This window comes from Aulonocara sp. 'chitande type north' Nkhata Bay, linkage group LG17 (genome assembly GCF_057382095.1).
Source record: "Aulonocara sp. 'chitande type north' Nkhata Bay isolate Kocher_YH1m ecotype deep benthic linkage group LG17, A_spYH_male_GT1.1, whole genome shotgun sequence".
Lineage (NCBI taxonomy): Eukaryota > Metazoa > Chordata > Actinopteri > Cichliformes > Cichlidae > Aulonocara > Aulonocara sp. 'chitande type north' Nkhata Bay.
The window spans coordinates 5,480,158-5,503,603 of record NC_141360.1 but is presented as its reverse complement, the minus strand read 5'-3'; the positions used below and the strand labels follow the sequence as shown (position 1 = coordinate 5,503,603).

Here is a 23,446-nt window from a genome sequence, read left to right as displayed (position 1 = left end):
TTGGTATTCCTTTTTTTTTTTAATCAGATCGGAGAATTCTGTTTCCCATGGTCTAAGAGTCCTTCAGGGGGCTTTGTCAAACTCCAGGCATACTGTCATGTACCTTTTTCAAAGGCGTGGCTTTCTTCTGGCCACTCTACCATACGGGCCTGATTGGTGGAGTGCTGCAGAAATGATTGTCCTTTTGAGAGATCCTCCTTTCTCCACAGAGTAAAACTAGAACTCTGGATCGCTCACTTCTTCCCTTTATGGATGTTGGAGCCGACTGTGCTCATTGGGACCTTAAATACAGGAGAATTTTTCTATACCCTTGCCCTGATCTGTGCCTCGATACAATCCTGTCTAGAGGTCTACAGGCAGTTTCTTGGATTTTTGGTTTGTGCTTTGACATGAACTGTACATGACTGAATCTTGTATAGACAGGTGTGTCCCTTTCCAAGCCATGTCCAATCAACTTAACACAAGTGGACTCAAGTTGTAGAAACATCAGAGAGATGATCAGTGGAAACAGGATGCACCTATGCTCAGTTTGGAGTGTACCTGTTATATTGTTGTATTTGCTTTTTTAATACATTTTCAAGAATTTCTCTTTGTCATTATGGGGGATTTTGTGTAGAATTTTGAGGTGAAAAATGAATGAAATCTATACAAGAATAAGGCTGTAACATGACAAAATGTTGAAGAAAAGAAGTGCTGTGAATACTGTATCTGTATGTAAATGTACAAAATATGTAGACCAAGGAAAAGCTTTCAGGCACTGGAACCTTTCTAGTTTCTGTTTGTAGTACACCTGTCGTCCCAGTTTTATTGACTGGGCTTGTATGAGCAGTCTTTGGTTACATGCAGGTAAACAGTCCAGGTGGAGAGTAAAAGAGCGATTTCATTTCAAACACATCTGCTGTCATGTGATGGTAGACACTAACTTTAAAAACTGTACAAACGATTAGTTTTGAACTGGATAGCCATTATCTGCTATCCACAGATCCTGGCTAAGTGAACAGACCAGCAGGTGTGTTCCACAATAGTCTGCAGCTTAGCATTAAAACATAAGTCAGACAGAAACAATTGGACAATGGTCGCACAGCCTGACTGGCGACCTGTCCAGGTTGTACCCTGCCTCTCACCCTAAGACAGCTAGAATTGGTCTAGTTTGCTTCAAATGTAACTAAATTTGTTGTTAAGTTCTTAGGAAGTTTGCAGGTTAACATGTTTAATCTTAATTGTGGTCAGTTTGGGGTTTTACGGAGAGATTATGTGTTGAACTATGTCTTGATGGGGAAACAGCAATTTCCTGAGACCTGGAAGCCAGTAACTTCAGAAACTCACTGCACCTGGTTACTCAAGTCACACAGTGAGTGTGACTTTACATGAAATCACACACATGAGACTTGTGTTTCATAATAGACAGATTTTTCTACATATACATAAATTACAGCTAGCTCATTGTTGTTTCTTCAGTAATTGTATTAAATAAAACTGATATGTGAACAATATCAGTTCACAAACAGTTGAATAATCTGCAGCTGTGTTTAATTTCCAAAATAAATGTCTTGCAGAGTCATGGCCTAATGGTGCAGGCTTCAAGCGAGTGGCCACAGTACTCAGCGAATCTTCCTCAATCCATAGTGATGCGCTGTGCTACCTGAACAAGGACATGTCCGGGATTGGACTGGAACCCATGTCCTACAGCACCCTGGAGCCTGGACCTTATAGAGAAGAACCATGGGCTGAGGAATCACAAAGTCTGCTACAGGTAACTACAGGACCAGAGAAAATGTGCATGTGTGGGGAACTATAATAACATGCTTAAAAAGCTATAATATTTTTTGGGGAACCAGTCTAATGTTTTTTTCCCCCTTTCATTCTTTCGTTACCAACTTCCTCAACTAAGCCAATCACGTAATATTTCCTGTGAGCTCATGTGTTTCATTGCATTGCATCATTGTATGATTTATCATGTCTCATTAAAATGACCCTAGATAAGACTGTGATAATGATGAAGGAGGCCAGTCTCTGAGGTTTAATGATGTTTGTTCCTGTACTCTTTCAAAATAAAAGTCGCATCTGAGATATTTGAACAGCCTAGAATCACCTCGGACTGACTTTGAGAAGAAGTTTAAAATGATTGTAAGAGTAAGGAAAAGACTTGAGCTCAATCTGTGTGTGTGTGTGTGAGTGTGTGTGTGTGTGTGTGTGTGTGTGTGTGTGTGTGTGTGTGTGTGTGGGGGGGGGGGGTTCTACAATACACCCTTTATAATGCATCAAAACACAGTTAACAGAACATGTATATACTGATGCAACACAAAATGTGCTCACTTCTCTTTCTTTTCTTTGCATACCGTTTCCTTACACTTGTACGTTAGTCCCTCCATCACACAAGTACAAGCGCACAAAAAGAAAGAAAAATCGTTCAAAATTTAAATTGGAAAAACTGGCATGCTGTGAAAAGCACAGATATGCTGCTGGGGCACAAAAGCACTGTTTCAAAAACATTTTGTTGCTTTAATGATGTGAAAACACAGGTCTCCCTGCAAGTTACATCACCGAAGTGTGGAAACAGCCAATGCTGCTCCCTCTCTCCACGCTGCAAAAAGTGTCCATCCTAACCATCTTACCCAAAACTAAAAATGAAAAGTAACAAACACTTTGGGGAGTCCTATATTTTACTGTAAATAAACTTGGTCTTTTTTTCAGGTGGTTGAATGTCATATACACTAAAAAAAGAAAAGAAAAAGAAAAATCTACCCAAAATGCTGATTTTAACTAATAATGTAAAATGTCCACGTAATTTTGTTAGGTACAATAGGTACAATGTAAAATGTAATTTTACATTCAGGTTAAAGATTAAGTATGTAAATAAATTAATCTTTGAATATAGCGACGTGTATACTCAAAAAAGGGAAAAAATATTCAAATTAAAAAACTCAAATTAACTGAGGGTGATTTTCTTTTTTGAGTATACATGTCGCTATGAGCAGCAAGACCAAAACAACATATTGGAGATGGGCATTTTTTACAGCGTGGGACGCTCCGTGCCAAAAGCGCAGGCAGCGCGCAGGCAGCCTCCAGATCACACAGTTGGATAGATGGGTATCACCAGCATGTGATCAGGCTGCCGATTGCATACGAACTGCCTCATACATCTGACAGACAAAGAAAATAATGAAACCTGAGACACTCGATCCGTCGCTCCACCTGGACTGTCGACTAACTGGAGTGACTTCATGAATCTGATGGGAGGGATGGGAGGGATGATGAATCCGGAGGTATTTTTCTGCCTAAACCGCCAACTTTCACTCCTGCTCTTCTTCTTCTCCCACTACTCCTCTGTGTGTCTTTAAAGCGCAACAGCATGCAGGTCTCCCCGAGTGAAGACAAGATCCCAGTAAGTACAACGACAGCCTCCCCGCACGCCGCTTCTCTTGGTCTTCTGGTCGTGGTCTGGAGTTAGTTTTTACTACACCTCAGTGTTCGTGACATATTTACGACTCTCTATGGTAGTTTTCATATTCGTTTTACATTTGGTGACATTGCCGAAAGCTCAGCTTTAATTTTTGATTTGAAGTGTTTCTCCATCTACTATATTTACTTGGAACCTATAATTAGTTAATTTGTCCATGGGGCTACAAGAAACGTAAGACGACGCTTTCGATTATACGTGAGAACATCATAATTGGCTATCATATACCACTTTATGATGAGCAGACAGGTGAGGCTCAGTAAAAGGTTTGGCAACCTCCAGGGAAGGTCTTCCCAGGAGTTTTCATTAAGCTCTTAACAGAACAACAACTACCGGGGGATTCTTGGTACTGGTTAAACTAAAGCAACTAAAAATCCCTGCACACCTGTCTCTCTCGCTCTGTTATGTGTGAGCAAACACAAGCACTATAGTGAAGCTCCAGGAGCGTGACTGTAGCAGCGTTTGTGTCCTGCAGAGTAGTGCAGACAATATGTATTGTTGTGCGGTTATGCAGTCAAAATAATTAGAGCTTTCGTAAGTAATTTGAGTAATAGTCTATAGACTTTGTACACATGCAGTAAACAGTTTTTGTAATAGCAACTGTAGCTGAAGCACAAGAACACCCGAGACATTAGGAACAATGCGCTGGAGTAATTTACACCGTTACACAGGTGTCTGTTGATTAGACCCAAGTCGGTCGGCGCTATACTAACTCAGCTTTTCTTGGGAGTCCGCTCAGCAGCGACTTTTAAAGTTCACATGGAGTGTTGTAAACTAAGTGGAATCTGAAAGTGAAGACACGGCTCAAAGGTGAAATAGGGTCTTTCATCCAGCAGGTGCAGCTAATTAGCTTGATAGAAAGAAACACCTTGAATAAACTACACCGATAAGCTAATCTGGTGAGACTTGGCAATACATGCTTCAGGAACATCTAAACTTGTTTTGACTTGCCTGAGCCATGAAATAAGTCGGTAATGCACACCTTCCTGAATTTGCACTCATTCGGTTTGTTCTACCGGGGTTTACATTTATTCAGTACTTGGCGAGATAGACAGGAATTCAAATGTCTAAAAAAGGCCTAGCTGTTTGGTGTGCTGTCTGTTTGGTTAACAATTGGCAAGTTAAAGGTAGCTAAGGGAATTATTATTATTATTATTAATTATTGTTTTGGTCTTTTTTTTTTTTTTTTAGTTGCTTCAGTCATTTACTGCAATGTGTTTGCCAGGGGTGTGTCCAGAAGAAGGGCATGGGGTGGCACTGCTTCTCCCAAAAAGGAACAATTTCTGTCATGCTTGTTTCTTTGCCTCTATTCTACTATATATTGCATCAAAATATTATTATTTTTTATTTAGCTTCTAATCACATTGTTTTAAATCATGCTACTCAACAACATATAGGAAATTAAAACCATCAGCTGCATCATTAAAGTGATATAGAGTACACATTACTGAACTGGTAATCATGACATCCTCTACTTAGGATGAATTACAGATACCAGTGTTTAAAAAAATGCACCAGTAAAACTTCAAGAACTGGTTCATTTTATTTACTCAAGTAAAAGTGGAAAATGAGCAGGTTCTGAAATGTACTCTAGAAAAGTTTAAAAAGTAGCTCTTTGGAGGATGTTTCTACTACCTATTTAACTCTAGTATCTATTTTTATGCAAAGCAAACTGAATTTTGTGCTATATTAATGTCACATAAAAATAATATTAGTAGACAGGAATACAAATATGATTTCTGTCTAAATTGTAATTCTAATAAAGGTACTCAACTTGAGACAGGTAAGCAGAACATGAGCAGAGAAAAGGAAGGAGAAAAAAAATAGCTCCATTTTCTGTTGCCTGCATTGTAGAGGGTGACTTTCCCTCTAAACAAGAAAATGAGTAGGGTAATAATAATAATAATAATAATAATAATAATAATGGGTACAGGTTAAAGTGGGATTCAGCAGGTGGGGGAACCCTAAAATCAGCTGAAATGGCCCAACATCGGAACAAGAATCACAACTCACAATAATTTTTATCGAGAGGTCAAGTAGATTTTCTTAATGTACCTGCTGTGATCAGTTGATTGGGGATACTGCAGCTCTGAGGTTTACTGATCTTTGTGGATATACACTGAATTTAATACGATGTCAGCAGGTGTTTCATGAGTTGTCCTGATTAATCTCCATCCTCTACACTGACAGTATGCTGTTTATGCTGTCTTTATACTCTAGGGCATACAGTTGGCATGGAAGGTGGAATTCAGCTAATGAATCTAAGCATCATCATCATTTAACTAAATTAATCTCTGGTGCCCTTTAAACCATGCCTCATTTTGATTTGCTGCATGTTTCACAATATGAAAACCCCCCATAATACCACAAAAACATGAGGACTTGCATGCAAGCTTTACATTTCCATTGATCAAACACAACTGAGCAGTTCTTACCTTTAAATCTAACTTCTCTTCTTCCTCTCCTGTCCTGTCTTTTTTATCTTTCTCCATTTCTGAGTGAAGTTCACTCTTTCTTTTCTCTCACTATGGAAAAAAAGGATAAGGCCTACACTGTTGTCTCAAAGTTGCTCTTGTAATGTAGTTTTCAATCAGCTTTAGTGATATTAAGTATTGGCAAATTCAACAAAATTACTTTCAATAGTGATGCTAGCTTTTTCTAGCTATATCATATCAGATATTTCTAAAAACCAAGCTGTTAAACTTAGCATGTTTTTTCTTTCTTTTCTTTTTTTAGTGTACTAGTCTATTTCATGCTCAAATAGTTTAAAATGTAAGCACTTTGTGATCGTTCATGTACATCTTCTCTCTCCCTTGGTCTCTGTTTTGTCCTGTTTCTGGTCATGGCAGATGGTTACCCCCTCCCTGAGCCTGAATCTACTGGAGGTTTCTTCCTGTTAAAAGTAGTTTTTCCTTCTATTCTCACCAAGTGTTTGCTCATGAGGGATTGTTTGACTGTTGGGGTTTTCTCCAGAATACTCTGGTCTTTACTTTACAGTATAAAGATGACACTCGCTGTGATTTGGCGTTATGTGAAAAAACCTGATGTGTATTCAACCGAAGCACAGTGTGTGTTTAGGTTAAAGTGTAACAGAGTAATACAACAACATACATTGCATCGCTATACTGCTGTCTGGTAAGAAATCTCCCATCATGCTCAGAGTATAGAGCTTTGCCTCTTGTGTCCTCCATGTTTAGTCTCGCTCTCTGCTTTCCCTCTGTCTAAATAAAGAATAAAACAGCCAAAGGTGAGCTGACTGCCCACTCTGCTGCTGAAGGTTCTCACTTCAGTGATTTTGAGAACCTGCCAAAAGCCACTTGTGGTTGTGTGCACTGACACTGCAGTAATGTTTAAGTTCATTCAAACACTTATTACATAACTCCACTGCTGCTTAAAGGTGTTGTATGCTCTCTATAACCAGTTTGTATTTGACTGGGATACGCTACAATAATTATTCTAAATCTTTTAGGTTTTTTAATATATAGTGCACCAGTATTGATGTTTGCTTGATATTTATATTTTACAGGTCATGGGATCAACTTCAGGTCCTCATGCCATCGGAGAAGGCCTTTACTTCAGTGACGGCCGACGGAAAGTCGACTATGTTCTGGTCTTTCATCAGCGAAGGCACACCTCGATACGATCTCCTGCTAGTGCCTCCGTTTCACAAGACCGGTTATCTATTGTTTCTAATGGCAACTTTCCTTCAATGGCGGCCTCAGATGTGGCACCAGGTGGAAGTGGTGGTGGTGGTGGAGGCGGCGGCGGCGGCATTCCAGGAGGGGAGGGTGCGGGCGCCAGCGAGGTGTTCATGGAGCTTGGAGGAGCAGGAGATGGCGAGCCAATGGAGCCCGGTGACCATGAGATGCGTCTAATCAGGCAGGAGTTTGAGGCTAACCTACTAGAGGCTGGTTTGGAGATTGAGAGAGACAGAGAGGTGAGTGTGTGTATGGTCATGCTAAGCTTCTTTTATTCTCATTTGCACAACACTGGCTAAATTTAATGCAGCTGACGGGTAGGCTTTAACAGACACTTTCCAAAGACATGTAGTTAGTGGGATCAGGTTAAATGGTCATTCTAAATGGTGTCAGTTGGCGACCTGTCCAGGGGGTACCCCACCTCTCGTCCTATGGTAGTTGGAATAGGCCCCAGCCCCCCTGTGACTCTGATGAGGATAAGCGAAAGTGGAACTGAAAGTGGTATTTTAACAAAGTGGAAGGAAGCAATTGGGAACAACAGCAACTAAGCCACTAAGTGGTAGAACACGTAAAATCGCAGAGCTAGGTCAGCCAATGCTGAGGTGAATAGTGCGCAGAGTTCAGGTATATTTAAAAACCATTAGTTTTCATTAAGGCTTGGAAAAAACAAAAGCTTTGTTTTTTATTTTATTTTATTATTATTTATTTATTTATTTTTTATCCCAAATCCTTGAGAAATAAATGGGATTATAATTTGACACACTAGACTCTGTGTTTTTGAACACAGGCTAAATTCTATAGCTTCACTGACTTCACAGGCTTTTTGAAGTTGAACCTCTACACAGGATCTGACGTAACACTATCTTGAGCTATTTAAGGTGAGCGCCTACATAGGAGCCTGGCTCAGATAGTAGAAGGAGGTGGGAGAGACTGTGTAACAACAGCAGTTGAGCTTGTCTTGAGGTTTCTGCTGATTGTACCAAAGTGTTCAACCTTCTTTAATCATCCTGCTGCTGTGGGACAAAACAACAGAAAACCTACATGAGTCATCCCAATTTAGGGCAGCTGCAAAGTGGGTTTGTCTTTAGGGGCTTTAAGTTGGTGATTATATTTTAGCCTAAACCATATTACGATATCGCCAGTTTCTGACTACTTATGTGAAATTATGAAACTTTATTCCTCTACATAATAACAATAATAATGGATTGCATTTATATAGCGCTTTTCAAGGCACCCAAAGCGCTTTACAATGCCACTATTCATTCACTCTCACATTCACACACTGGTGGAGGCAAGCTACGGTTGTAGCCACAGCTGCAACCGACAAATATTTCCATAGGTACTGGTTTAGACACCCCCATGACTCAGGGGTTGGCAATCTCAGTCCACGAGGGCCGGTGTCCCTGCAGGTTTTAGATCTCACCTTGGGTCAACACACCTGAATCACATGATTAGTTCGTTACCAGGGCTCTGGAGAACTTCAGGACATGTTGAGGAGCTAATTTAGCCATTTAAATCAGCTGTGTTGGTTCGAGGACACATCTAAAACCTGCAGGGACACCGGCCCTCGTGGACTGAGATTGCCCACCCCTGCTCTATGGGCTCCTGAGGTGTGGGGAGGGTAAAAAAAAAAAAAAAGGGTACAAGGAATTTGCCACTTGAATAAACACACATCAAAATAGAGATGCTTTACAAAATGGAAAGTCAGAATAAATGTCAGCATTGTGGGAAACATGGACAAAATTCATCACTGAAGTTCACCAATAAAAACAAACAAAAACCTCTAGAACTTAAAGCAGTTTCACAGAAACTTCAGTAACGTTGTGGTTTTAGAGAATGGCGGCTTTCTGTGTCAGAAATGGCTTGTATCCAAGGGCAACCCACTGATGCATAACTTGGTGCAAGCTGCACCAAACCTGCAAACCTGAGTGATGGGAGAAAAAAGTCAAGCCTGAGTCATTCAGCCTTCTGCCTTCATCCGTAAATGCCTGCAGAAAGGAAACCTTTAACTGTCAGTGTTTTCTACCATTATAGATGGATCTGTGTCTACTGTGTCTACTAAAAACACAGAGATTGCTCACTGTTGAGCATGGGGTGGAATATAGCCAAATTAGCAGCTCAACAAGTTGAATTTGGTGTGTGCACATTCTACAGCGTTCCCGTACACTGGGCTATGTCTATTTACCACAAGTGATTTCATCACGTCAGATGTTTTGCGACGCACCTTTTGCCGCAAGACTTTTGCAAAGTCTTACCTTGTGACTTACCTTTGCTGCTGTTTTCTGGTTACTGGCAGTCTAAATTTAAATGTTTATTTATTGTAATTTAACATATCAGCAACTTGATGCACTGAGGCAGGTAGCCCAAATTGAGCATGGGGAAGAAGTGACTTTGAGCATGGCATGGTTGTTGGAAATGGTTGTTTGCGTTGGTGGACCTCTTGCTAAAACCCAGGTATGCATAATCTGTGAATGCACAACATGTCAAACTTTGGAAACTGATGGGCTGAAGGAGCAGAAAACTGCATTGGCTGCCACTTCTGCTGTCTAAGACCAGGAAACGGTACCTGTTATACAACCTGGTGTGATGAGTTTCAATTACTGCTGTGACATTTTGATCTGAATTTGGCACAAATAAAATGAGGCATGGATCCATCCTGGCTTGTATGAACTGTTTAGGCTAATGGTGGTGGTGTTTTGATATGGGGGTGTAGTTTCTTGGCAGACCTTAGTACCAACTGAGCATCAAAGCTCAAATGATCTCAAACTAGTTTCTTGAACATTGTACTTAAATGGCTTCCAGAGTCACAGCTCTCAATCCCGCAGAGCACCTTTAGGAAATGGTGGATCATAGATTATGGATATGGATATGCAGCGGACAAATCTGCAACAACTGTCCATCCATCCATCCATCCATTCGCTTCCGCTTATCCTTTTCAGGGTCGCGGGGGGCGCTGGAGCCTATCCCAGCTGTCATAGGGCGAGAGGCGGGGTACACCCTGGACAGGTCGCCAGTCTGTCGCAGGGCCAACACACAGGGACGGACAACCATTCGCGCACACATTCACTCGCACATTCACACCTAATGGCAATTTGGATTTTCCAATTAACCTATCCCCACAAGCTGCATGTCTTTGGACGGTGGGAGGAAGCCGGAGTACCCGGAGGGAACCCACGCAAACACGGGGAGAACATGCAAACTCCACACAGAAAGACCCCGGCCTGATGTTGGAATTGAACTCAGGACCTTCTTGCTGTGCGGCAACAGTGCTAACCACCGTGCCACCGTGCTGCCTTAAAACACCTTGTTGAACCATGAAAAACAAAGAAAGTTCTGATGGCAAAAGGGTGCCCAAGCTGGGTAAAAGCAGGGTGTACCTAATAAAATGTCCAGTTAGTGCAGATCCTGTTTGTTTTGAGTCAGCATCCACAGTGGCCTTGATGTTTCATCGGTGCTAAAAGCCTTTAATTCTGGTCACTTTAGCTGACACAGCTGCTGCTCTGACCTCTGCATCGATTTCCTAATTTGGCCTAAAACGGCTAATTTTGTTTTGACACGCACAAATCACTTTCGCTGTCATTGTGTGTTACTGGCGCTAGCTTGTGTGGCTCTGTCCTGCTTTTGTTGTTTGTGCGTGTGTGTGTGTGTGCGCGTGCATGCATGCTTATGCGTGGCACTTGGCACAACACACGGCCTATGTGCTCTGCCTGCTTGTGGTAATGATGCTCCAGGCTTACTGCCACAAAGTTGTACAAATGCAGTTTTTGTTAAACTTCCGTTTGTCAGTTAATGAGCTTCTGCTGCACTTTGGCTTCAACAAGAGGATTAAATTGTTAAATTTAAGCGATGCTTACTTGTTTCGCTCGTAAAGTAAAAAAACAAAATAGATTTTTTTTTTTTTTTTTTACACAGCACAAGGCAAAAACAGCATAAAAGTCTCATGTACTCTAAAATGTTTAAGAAATAGTGTACTGTAGTGTCTAACTTACCAGTGCAGGGCTTGTCGTGTGTATGATACCCATTTTGCTGTGTGTGTGCGCGCGTGTGTGTTGGCTGGCAGCCAGTTGGCAGTGTGTGGAGTCTGCAGGCTAGTATTAATCAGATTGTTGACAGTGTGGCAATGGAGCCTAAGCCTGGATGAGATTAACTGACTGACTGATAGCTTTTTATCTCGTCTCACAGATCTAGGGCTAAAATCTGCCACCGAGAGAAACAAACATCCCAATATCCTTAATTTGAACAAAGTGGGAAGCACTCTGACAAACATAACTGCTCTCCTTCCATCATTGTATAGGCCGCAATGGGTGAGAAGCAGCCTTACAGATATAATAAGTCATGTACCAAAAATCAATTTTCCACTGTACTCTGTGTGCACATAATCGGGTGAAGCTGTTCAACATTAATCATAGTTAATCAAGTGCATACAACAGAAGTACAAACTGCACCTCTAACTTAAAATAAAGCAGGTAATGCTGGCGTATGTTGGTAGTTAAATGTTTTCCAAAGGCTTTGGAAGACACTTTTATTTTTGAGAGATTAGGGTCAGTGTAAGTGTCTCACTCGACATGGGTAATGATAAATGTCAAATGTCATTTTGCTTGAAATGTTTTAGCATTTTGAAGTTGGTAACATTAGTCTTTTTTTCCCCCAGTGAGAATCTGATGCGTTTTAAAATGTTACTTTATTTACATCTAAAAGCTTTCTATCTAACATTTGAACGCATTCACAGTCTGATTAACGCATCAGGAGCAACTCACGGCTTAGTATCTTACGCAAGGGTACTTTGGCACGCAGACTGGAGCAATCAGGGATTGAACCAGCAACTCTGAGATTAGTAGATGGCCTATCTACCTGAGCTACAGCTATTCTTGAGTGAGGTAGAAGGAATAGTTTTTGCTGTTCTGTTTTAAAGATATATACATTGAGCATCACCAGTAGCAAAGTATACTTTTTATATAATAAAAAAGATGATCCTTATTGTGCCCAACCTGTTTGACTTCAGATTAACTTGATGCTGGTAAAGAAGAGTGACTCAAATGTCAAACTTGTTGATTGTGTCTCAGGATTATTGCGCTGACCTTTGATCTCTTAGGGACATCCTCTTAGAGAACATGCTTAATTAAATCAGAGCGAGATTTTAATTGAAGAAGTAGAGCTGGGACTTGTCAAGATTTCAGTCCATGGGGTTTTTAGAAACATTTTAAACACTTAAATGTTATGTTAGTATTTTTAGATGAAGGCATGGGAACATTAATAATCAGAAAAAATAAGTATGTTCCACTCGTCTTCTAAAACATATTTGTGTTGCTGTGGACTCCATGCTAGGATTCATCCGGCATCTTGCCTTAGTTTTAATTAACCAAATGAATAACAGCTCTATACTTGTGCTAAACATGCAAACTGCAAACCATACAGTATTTTTATACATGAAACTATTTTTCTTCCATTCTACACCGATACAGTGACTGTGTATTTGGCAGTAAGTGCTGCCAGAAAGCAGCACTATGTAGATAAAAATGTAGCGCCGAAACTGGTGCTCTGCTAATATTTTTGTCCTGTTCTTCCCACGTAGACATTTTTGTCAGCAAAGTAATTGCAGCTTCAGTCAATCACCTGTCTGTAACTGAGTATATGCATACACAGTATCAAGTGTATGTTACCTGCATTTTGACTGCGCTCTCCATCTAATACACCAGCAATGGTTTTTTTTTTTTTTTTGGTTTTGTTTTATAAATTAATTTTTTTGTTGTTTTCAGTGTAAAGGTCAAAAATCCAACAACACTTGTGTGTGTAGAACACCTTGCTAGTCTAGACCTGTGTGTTTCAGAAGTAGGCTAAGGTGTATGAAAACCACCTACTCTGTTCCTAGTGCAAAATGAAGGAAATCTTTTTATTTTATTTTATTTTATATATATATATATTTTACTTGTTGAATTGCCATGAAAAACACACTGCACATTACGAAATCCAGTATATCCAGTCTACTGAACAGAATCTGAATCAGTCTAGCATTTTCTGAACCAAAATAACTGTTAAATCTACTCTGTTAATGTTGCAGATGGGCCACACTAATGACTGTTACAGATTAGCCTAGACTTTAACAGTTATGTTATTGTTAGCTTTAGCAGCTAACCAAAACCGTCATGATAATAGACCGCTAATGTAGCTAACACTTAACTGCTAATAGTTATATGGGTAACATGAAAGTGTATGACGGCCAGGTTAATGTTAATGAAAAGTGTTTAATACTTAACTGTTTTCAAAATGGGAGCTTTACTCACCTCTCGAAATTTCTCCGTGTTATTTAGTGTTGTCAGCATCAGCTACGGTTAATGGGAATTGAGTTGTGTGTAGGGCTGCTAAATGTCCTGTTTTAGCCGGGACATCCTGTATAATGAGCAAAATTTGTTTGTCCCTTATTCCAACTTAAATGTCCCATATATTGACCATTACTTGAAATGTCACTTTCTGACCAACAGATTTGCACTCTTATAAATATCTGATTTGACCACAATTATATCAGACGAGTGATTGTGTCCTGGAGTCGTGACTCTTAAAAAGACGGTGCTGTTTGGTCTGCGCAGCATATTAACCTGGGTAATTCAAGCCTGTATTTGAATATTTTTTTCTCTTTTGCTTATTTTTCAAAGGAAATGCCCATAGGATTTCTGTCATCACTTAATTTATTTTTCTTTATTGTTTTAGATGAGGTATTGATTAAACTTAATACTAACATTTTACTGGATTTTTACTGTAAGAAAATGAACATACATATTTTCACTATACACACCTGTCTGTGCATTGTGCTTCTGGCACACCAGACTGTCGCTTACTTGATAGTTAAAAAGGTAGCAACCCTAGTTGTGTGTCAACTGCATTGCATTTAGTTTGAATGTTATGCACCTCCTGCATTTAGTTTATTCATTCTTGATGGCTGGAATGACTTCTTGCTGGGGGCTTCATGATTGGCAAGGTACACCCTGAACAGGTGTCCAGTCCATCACAGTGCTAACACAGGTGAGTTTTTTGCTAATTGATTTTAACAACAAAGAAAAAATCTAGCTACCTACAGGTATGATCCGACCACCTAGAGATCTGTAGAAAGTTACTGATGTCATCCTAACACCTAGCTATAGATGCTGTAAAAGATAGATGTACCTTGTGGATTGGAAAATAAAAGTGCCTCAAACCTGCATCTATCTTAAGGCCACCACATAGCGATAGCTGTGGTTGTAAAAGGACTTCTGGTCCTATAGAAATCTGACTTGAGCTCTGTAAACACTTTCTTTACCTTCTGTTGGCTGCTCCCTGTAGGGGACCACAGCAGATCATTTGCCCACGTCTCACCCTCTACTATCCTCCTCTGTCACACCAACCCTCTGCATGTCCTGCTTCATGACATCCATTAACCTCCTCTGAAGTCTTACTCTTTTCCTCCTCTCTGGCAGCTCCATATTCAACATCCTTTGTTCAGTGTATCCACTATATCCCTCCTCTACACCTGTCCAACCATCTCAGCTTTGCCTCTCTAACATTTTCTCTCAAACACTCAACCTGAGTGCTCCCTTTGAAGTACTCATTCTATCTTGTCCATACTGTCACTCCTGATGAAAATGTTAACATCTTTAACTCTGCCACCTCCAGCATTGCCTCCAAATTCCAATCTTGGAATTTTGCCTATGCCCATGTTTCCCATGGTTCAGTTTGTTTTTTGTATTTTCTTCGTTTATCTCACTCAACCAGTCCCCCCTCATCTCTCTTGATTTCTCTCCACTTCCTGCTATACTTTTCTTCCCAGCCATCCCATCACCCACCTGATCACCCTCTCATAACCCACCACCCTCCTACCCAAAGACGCCCCCGGCTGCGGCCTAGTTACGCCCCCAACAGAGATAAAGAGCTAATTGGAAATCGCTCTACTAATTAACCTTCTCCAGGCTAAAAGGTATTTATATCATCTGCTTTTTGATGGAGCGATAGCAATGGGAGGAGAGGTTGAGGAGGAGGAAGAGGGAGGAAAGGATTGGGAGACAGATGATAAATGTTGATTAAGCAGGTGAAACAGAATACTGGTGAGAGGGGCTACAAAAAAATTTCAAAGGAGCAAGTCGAGATGGAGTACATCGGCAATTCATTGCTTATTTCTCAGTTTTGTGGCAGATGGTCAGTTGTAAGGTTGCAAAATTTTCAGCCATCAGTTTGCTGCTTGACAAACACAGAAAAACCAGGTCAGTGTGGAGTGAAACCTGCTGGATTGTTTTGTCCTAAATTGACTGAAGTGTCTGCGTTTTTGATGATGGCAGATGGGGAAAGGGGTGAGGGTAAACCCTTGGGGGTGCAGAGGGACCTCGGGGGAAATGTAGTCTCTGGATACGTGTAGTCTAATTTTGTAAACTTTATCTAACAATAACACAGGCAGTAGAGTTCAACGGTTCTATCAATGGTACTTATGACAAGGATTACAGTTGATTACGCCAGAAGTGTTTACATTTTTTTTTACTTTTAGTACTATGAATATTGTCATGAATCTAAATTTTGATTTAGACAAGAAAAGAAAACTTTCCTGAAATGATTAGATGAATTGTGGGAGTATCAAAGGAGATTGAAAAGGAACTGAAATATAAATCAAGAAATGCCCACAAATATAGGCCAGGCACTGCAGATTGTATAACATGTCTCTTAGGATATTCACCTAATGTTCAGGGGTTTCTTGAAACTCTGAGGTCTATAGTATTTTCAGTGTTGCACAAATGTGGTCTACACACATCATGCAGAGTATCTGATTTAAAGAAAGGAGACAAAGAAAATCTCCTCTCCAAAAAAAGTATGATATGACTTTGTGATTTTGTTTTTGAGGAAAAGGATCTAATATCTGCTAGAAGGAAAAACTGTGTCTGGTGTCAAATATTTTTAGTTGCTGTTTTCCCCCTCGACTAAAGATTTCTGGGAATTGCTAAATGCTAATATTTCAAATATTTATTTCAACATACAACTGTTATACAAAAGAGGTGAAAACCATGAGACCATGTTTCACAGGTGTGATAACACAGTTGTCCTGCAGTGGAGTAGCTCCCTTTATCTGAACATAAAACTTCTCATTAAAACAAAAACTTCTATTTTGGTCTCATTCATCCCAATAACAGTCATTGTTTAAGCAGCCATCTGGCTCATCCATGTGATCTTTAGCAAACTGCAGATGGGCAGCAATGTCCTTTTTTGTTTTAATCCTGCCATGCACACCACACATTCAGTGATCTCCCGGTGATGGACTCATAAACCTAAAACAGTAGACCAGTTTTAGTTGCAGGCTTTTGCTTGATTAGACGTTGCTCTGGACTTTAACACCTCTTACTCGTGGAATGATCTTTGCTGATCGACCACCCGTGAGGAGAGTGGTAGTGGTCTTTGATTTCCTTGATTTTTACATTATCTGTCTGTTTGGGATGAATTATGTAACCCTTTTATAGTCTGATAAGCATAAACAACCTCTCAAGTCCTCAGGAATGTAAGCTTTTTGCCATGACACATAAACATACTGTGATGTGACAGATCAGTGTGTAACAGGACAGCAACAAGGTGAAAGCACTTCAATTTCACATTCAACTGAGTCTCCTCGTACTTTAGTGAGATAATTTACTTGTGTTTCTTTTAGTTATTTTTCTTCTATTTTGGTCATCTGTAAATGGTAAAAGTACATTTATTTTGTATGTGTGTGTGTGCCCGCACATGGATTATTTATAACAAATACATCTTATTAAAGCGAGGTGAATCTCAGGTGCCTTCGCATTCAGCTGTATGCAATGTGTGGGACTAAAGTCTGTGTGGATGTGACAGAGGGAGAGAGATGATAATGAAATAAGAGCAGTAAGACTGACAGTGAAGCAGTCAATCAGTCAGTGAAACAGTGTCTAGCGGGCAGCACAAGCTACAGTAATATATGTGAGGAGGGGAGGGTGGTGAGGGGGAGTGAAAGATCTCAGGAGAGTAGGAGTCGAGAGGAGAAAGGGAATAGTTTCAGGTTTCTGTCATTTGCCATACCACCTTTCTCTTTTCACTTCCCCCCCCTCTTGCAGAACCTAATGGGGGGGTCTAAGGAGGGTAAGGTTACCTGGCTGTCATCCCCCACTGGCTCCGCTTTCATTTCATTTACTCTCTCACTCACACTAAAAACCAGGTCCATCAGGCCTGCTGCAAACAATTTTTTTTGAATTTACTTTTGGAACAAATTTCTTGGAAATGTGTTGCTTCACTTATACTTTCTATTTATATTCAGCCACAGGAATCCAGAAGAAGTTTTGTCATCGCGCTCGTATTCAGGAATTCAATCATGTATCTCTTGGTGCTATTTGAAGCAACCAATTATCAAATTTTGCTAATGCATATTAATATTAATATACTAATTACCGTGTGGGCACTGGAACATGATTCATTAGCAGCTAGATGAGTCAGAATTTCATCTTACATACAATTAATATGTTACATTTGAAGTTGGAGGTAAAATCACAAAAAACAAACCTCCAATGTGTTAGGAACATTCTGCACCAAACTGCAAACGGCTCCAGGCTTTGCTGTAGGAGCACAGGACACATCTATCTTTAATAGATATCAGAGGAATGCTGCTGGCTAAACAGGCTAGCCAAAGCTTTTCCGTAGGTCAGAATGATGGCAAGGATTGGTTGCATCTGGCTTGGATTTCAAAGAAAACTCCGTGTTGAATGCAAAATGTTGAGTTGGCCCTTGCAGATGTCAACTGTAAGGCCTGAAGGGAAAAAGCACTGAGAAGCGAAAATATCAAGTGAGGAGCAGAATGTATTTAGGTCTCTCCTGCTAAAACAAAGTCTGCTGTATTGGATTGCAAAGCAGTATTGGCAGATGGTCTGGTAAGCCATTTTTAAACAGCAGGTACTGTCAGCCAAGCAGTCTGCTGATACATTTCCCCGAGCATAAAAAGTTGAGGGCAATAAAGCATTATTGGTAGAAAACAAGCTCAGTCATGGTAAGTGCTTGTAAACACTGAATCATGGCTAATCAAAACTGTGTTTGGATCTGATTAGCATGTTTAATTTCCCAAATTGCTTACATAAACACAACTGAATGTTTTTGTTTTTTTCAGTTAAAGAGCCATGGCCCCAGCTTTACCAGAGTCCACGCACCATGGCCAGTATTATGTCGAGAGGCCGAGTTTCTCAAGATTAGAGTCCCCACCAAGACGGTAAGATCAGAGTACCTCACTGCAGCAGTTTCTTGTTAGGTTAGCAAACAGCTGAAGTTGATATTGTGTCTCTGTAGTTATTTTTTTTTTTCTATATAATGGCTATTACAATAAACTTAAGGGTTGTAACATTTTAAGAAATTAAGTCTAAGACTTTGGTATGCCAGTTTTTTTAAAATTCAGTTAAAAGTACAGAGACAGTCATACCCATAATTATATTTACACGTGGGGTTATTACTGCAGTACCACTCAGTGTTAGGTCTTTAATTCTCAGACAGTGTTAAGTTCTTTGGATGTGTGTATCTTACAGGTAGTAACATGGTTAACTCTGTATGTTTTGGTTACCCCAGAGTTATGAAATCAAAGAGGAAACTGGTTTCGGCTCCAGTATGAGCACAGTGTGGAGAACGCTGACCAAGCCTTTCCAGCCTAAAGTACCACATCAAGATCATGGACGCACCAAATTTCTTTCACACTGCTTCTCCAGGGACAAGCTACACTTGTGAGATAAATATGAACACAGATTTATTTTCTATAGAGCCTTATTTTATGGTTTCAGTATAAAATAAGACTAAGTAATGATAAGAAAACCAACTGTCTGGTACCAGGGCTGGTCCTTAGTTGGATCTGACTATGGATGCTATAGTCACAACCTTCTATTAACCTAAACAACAAATGATGTCAAATCATTTATTGTCGAAAAGTCACTACACTTGTTTTTTTTTTTTTTTTTTTTTAAACCACAAACTTGTAACACACAGCCACCTGTTTGGTGTTGTTGCAGGTGCATTTTGTGTTTAAAGTTGAAAAGACTATGTTTTGCAAAAACCTTAGCAGCCCTGCCATAGTGTACCATAGTGTTCATTGGTTGTGTTTCCTTCAGGTACAACATCACATCTAAAGACACTTTCTTTGACAATTCTACAAGGGGCAGAATAGTAAGTCTCTATGTTTACATCACTACCTCCTGTATCATATTTTTTTCAAGATTAGTCAATTTTTCCAGTCTAACAAGCTGAAATGTTCCACAGGTTTATGAGATCCTGAGACGGACGGTGTGTGCACGAACCTGTCAAACCATAGGTGAGGGTACAAAGCATTTCATTAGAAGTTTGCTGTGCCTCTGCTTTATCAGTGTTTAAGTGTGTATTCCAATAGACTCCAATAGCAGATCTCAAGTGGTTTGCTGAAGGCATCAGTGTCTAATAGAAGTCACTAAGTTATTCACTCATTTTTTTTAAGTGTCATGTTGCTAGTCTAAAATAGTTTTCAGTATAATTGATCTCATTCACCTGTGCTGGAAAGCAGCAACACTCCTCCAATCATATCCTTCCCAGCCTCCTGAAATTTGGTCCGCCATTGGTTACTCCCAGAACTAACTCATTTTAGATTATTTCTACACCAGTGCTTCTTAACAGAGACACACTGGTATGTCTTGAGGAAAGTTTATGTGAATTTATCATTTGCTAGCATAGTGTCAAGCATTATTTATTTATTTATTTATTTATTTTTAAGTGCAAAAGGATCTGGTGTTCCAGATGACATAAACACTCTCTTCTGCAGATATAAAAACAGGTGTTGCTGGAAATTTTGCTTTGCTCTTTAGTGTGCCATAAAAACCTCTAAACCACTGGTCTACACAAGAGCCTATGACAATAAAACCCTGCTTCAAAATATGTTTGCATTCAATATGGATGTGTAGGTTCTCAGTCATCCAGATCATGGTAATCTCAATCTCATGGTAATCGAATCGAGGCACTCGGAAGAAACGTGACTGGACTTTCTATAGGCTTCTACTGCTGCAGATATGTGGATGACACCTGGGTCAAAATCAAAACCCAAGAAGTAGAAGCCTACACTGTTCACCTCAATTCAGTGGATAGAAACATAAAGTTCACCAGGGAAGACAAGAAGGATAATAGTTTGCCATTTCTGGACTGTGCTGTGCACATTGAAGAGAATGGAAACCTCAACATTGGAAGTTTACCAGAAGCCCACACACAGACCAGTACCCACTCTTTGACTCCACCGCCACCCTCTGGAACACAACATTGGAGTAATCAGAACCCTAGAACACCGGGCTGAAAACATTCCCTGTAAGCCAGAAAGGAAAGAAAAGGAACGCACACATGTAAAGAAAGCTCTTTAAACAGGTGGTTATCCCAATTCATCGAATCTGTAAAGATGCACAGGATAAAGGTCAGACACCAACTAGGAAGAAGCAGAATGACAAATGAAACAACATTGTCTTGTCATTGTCCACTTTGGGGTGGCTTACAACACCAACTTACAAGCCAGTTTTGAGATCCCTCCCCAGACACCTCAACGCCCACTCACATCTTCTGTGACTTGATCTCAATAGGTCACATGATCGGGTGAGCCAAGGTCTCACAATAGTTTCACCTGAAAACTCTGCTGATAATGACCCACACCCTTTTCACACCTTGGCTCATGTGATGAGGCACATAATCAATAGCGGGTCAACGGCCCTCTTAAGGGTTAATCCCACTAGGGATTAAATACTCCACCATTTGGTTTTAGAAATGAAGAAGCTTCTCTGATGAAGGTGAAACATCTTCAAGAAACCTAAAGAAATCCACTGGCTTTTCTTTCCAAGCTACTTAGATCTGTATACAATACGTATACAATACTGAGCATTTTGGTTACACCTTTGGTATAACAGCACATTGACTACACCCGTTTTATAGCACCCTTCAAACAGGGTGTAGCAATCAGGCAACATTTATTTGAGTCAATGATGATAAACTAAATAACACCCGAGCATCTCATATTGTCTTGTTCTCTGTTGTGAAAGGTAAAACTATAGATTTGTAGTTAAATGTTATACAGCAATAATTCTTAGTTTAGGAAGAAGAAGGTACTAGAAGGTCGCAGAGCCATGCAAGCTGTTTGTGCACTAGAGAGATAAAGTGACGTTCAAGTGGTTGTCTAAACAATGAGTGCTGTGCTGCATAGTTGGATGACACAGAGATCATTTTCCCAACAACCTATTCCCACCAGGCCGTTCCTAGAAAGGCTGCTCAATAACAATTCCTTTAACCATAGACACCCATAGGGACATTCAGCAGCTAAGTCAATATGTTCAGCCGCACTCTTTGTTTGTGCAATTGTGCATGACCCATAATTTGTTGAGGTAATCTAGAAAATAAACATGCAAGGCACGCAGATGACGGCTGTCTTAAAGGCTTCATTGTACTTTCATTGGAATTTCCATTAAAATATATCCACCACTGTTTGTCCGTATGAGACATGAAAGAACTGCATGGTATCAGGTATCCCCTGATTCTTTGTTAGTGCAGCTCTTTCCTGTTTATATAACTGTAGCATTTAATTAGACGCAGATTATGGTTGCATCTGCCTGTCACACTTATAATGCCCATCGGTCCCATATAGATATGCTGATCCCAGTTTCATTTCTAATGTCCACCATATGTCTGGTTGGCTTGCCTATCACAGCAGAAGGTCTCAGCCAGCGGGTACTAATGAAGCTGTAGGGCAAGAAGGGACGAGAAAAATAGAGTTGCATCTTTTTAACCTCTATTTTCTCTCTTCCCCTCCCCCCGCCCACCCAGGCTCACACAATCCCCACACACACACTCTCCCTCTTTGTCTCTGTTGCGTTACTCCATCTCTTCTACAAGTGGGTCATACTTCCCGGGTCAGGCTGAGATTGAAGCAGGGGCCACTGGGAGTTGTGGTTGTTTCTGGCTGGTTGAGTGAGCATTCATGCGTAGGTGTATGTGTGTTGGTCGTGATGTTCATTAATAGCACAGCTAATCGCTGCATAGGTCCGTGTCCCCTTTGAGGCACTGATAATTGATTAGTTAGTTTGATGGAAGAGGTAGTTGTGTATGCCGCGTCATGTCATGCATCAGCGTCCACCCCTGACATTGACAGGTAACGGGCAGGCCACGATTTAACGTGTGAAAACTTTCAAGGGCAAAAGACAGAACCAGTCTGTCTGACACTGAAAACCAGACTTTTTAAAATGGTACAGGCTATACAATACGTGTGGGGAAAGAACCATTTTTCTTTTTTATTATTATCCTTTTGGGACAACAAATCACATCCTTAAAAAAATCGAATCACAAGTAAGTAGTGCTGGATATTGGATAAATAAAAGGAGGTGCTCTTTTTCATTGTCTAAAAATGAATTTCCTCTTAGCCTGGAACAGTTATTTTAACCTCAATCCTTAATTCTTTTTCAGTAAAAAATGTGCTTACACACCTCTTTGTAAGTGCCTCAAACACTTATTTTTTTAAAAGCCCAGCCAGCTGTTTGAGTTTCTGGTTGAAACCTCACTTGCCTTTCAATGCAAGTAAAAACTGTCGTCTTTTCAGAGGATGCAGTTCACGATGCTTAGCAGGAAAAGGAAACCCCTCATAAATGACACTCAAACTCTCTTGGGGTTGTCTCACGTCTCTGCTCTCTCTCTTTCAGGCATCAGCACATTGATAGCTAAAGGCGTGTATGACGCTGCCTTCCCTCTTCACGATGTAAGTGCAAAGTCCCCTGAGACGCTGATGGTTTTAATGTGTTTTACTAGATTTCAATTTTCAGTGAGTGGAAACATTCTTGGAGTAGAAATCTTACACTCTGACAAATGACGTAGCAAAATACTGACTAGTGCAGGAATTTCTCAAGTTTTGAAATTAACGGGTACATATAATACATAATTGGGCCTTGAGGCGACTTATGTTGTGATTTGGCGCTATATAAATAAAATTGAAATTGAAAATTGAAATATAAGGAAGAATTACTGTTCTGTGTTAATTTTTGATTATCTAATTATATTTTGTGAGTGATAATTCAATTCAGTTTTATTTATGAAGCACCAAATGACAACAACAGTCGCTTCAAAGCACTTTGTATTGTAAAGACCCTACAATGACAGAGAAAAAAGCCCAAAAACATATGACCCCCTTTAAGCTAGCACTTTGCGACGGTGGGAAGGAAGTCTCCAAAAGTTGATTCTGTTCATCCGGACGTAGCGTTTTGTGGAAGAAACGTTTCGTCACTCATCCAAGTGACTTCTTCAGTCTGCAGTCAGCTGA

At 40.2% G+C, this 23,446-nt stretch overlaps 1 protein-coding gene across 4 annotated transcripts in view; it reads left to right on the top strand.

The window, feature by feature from the left end:
- ano2b (anoctamin 2b) overlaps positions 1-23,446 on the top strand; it is a 73,678-nt gene that overhangs the window by 8,539 nt on the left and 41,693 nt on the right. For 2 of the 4 annotated variants that reach the window (XM_086269186.1, XM_086269188.1), the window contains exons 2-9: positions 1,557-1,753; positions 3,344-3,385; positions 6,987-7,397; positions 18,272-18,370; positions 18,721-18,872; positions 19,254-19,308; positions 19,402-19,453; positions 22,833-22,888. In XM_086269186.1, the coding sequence (XP_086125312.1) occupies positions 1,557-1,753; positions 3,344-3,385; positions 6,987-7,397; positions 18,272-18,370; positions 18,721-18,872; positions 19,254-19,308; positions 19,402-19,453; positions 22,833-22,888 (1,064 nt within the window). Of the gene's footprint in view, positions 1-1,556; positions 1,754-3,343; positions 3,386-4,340; positions 4,360-6,986; positions 7,398-18,271; positions 18,371-18,720; positions 18,873-19,253; positions 19,309-19,401; positions 19,454-22,832; positions 22,889-23,446 lie in introns of those variants that run through there. The other 2 variants (XM_086269187.1, XM_086269189.1) reach the window with 2 other exon arrangements.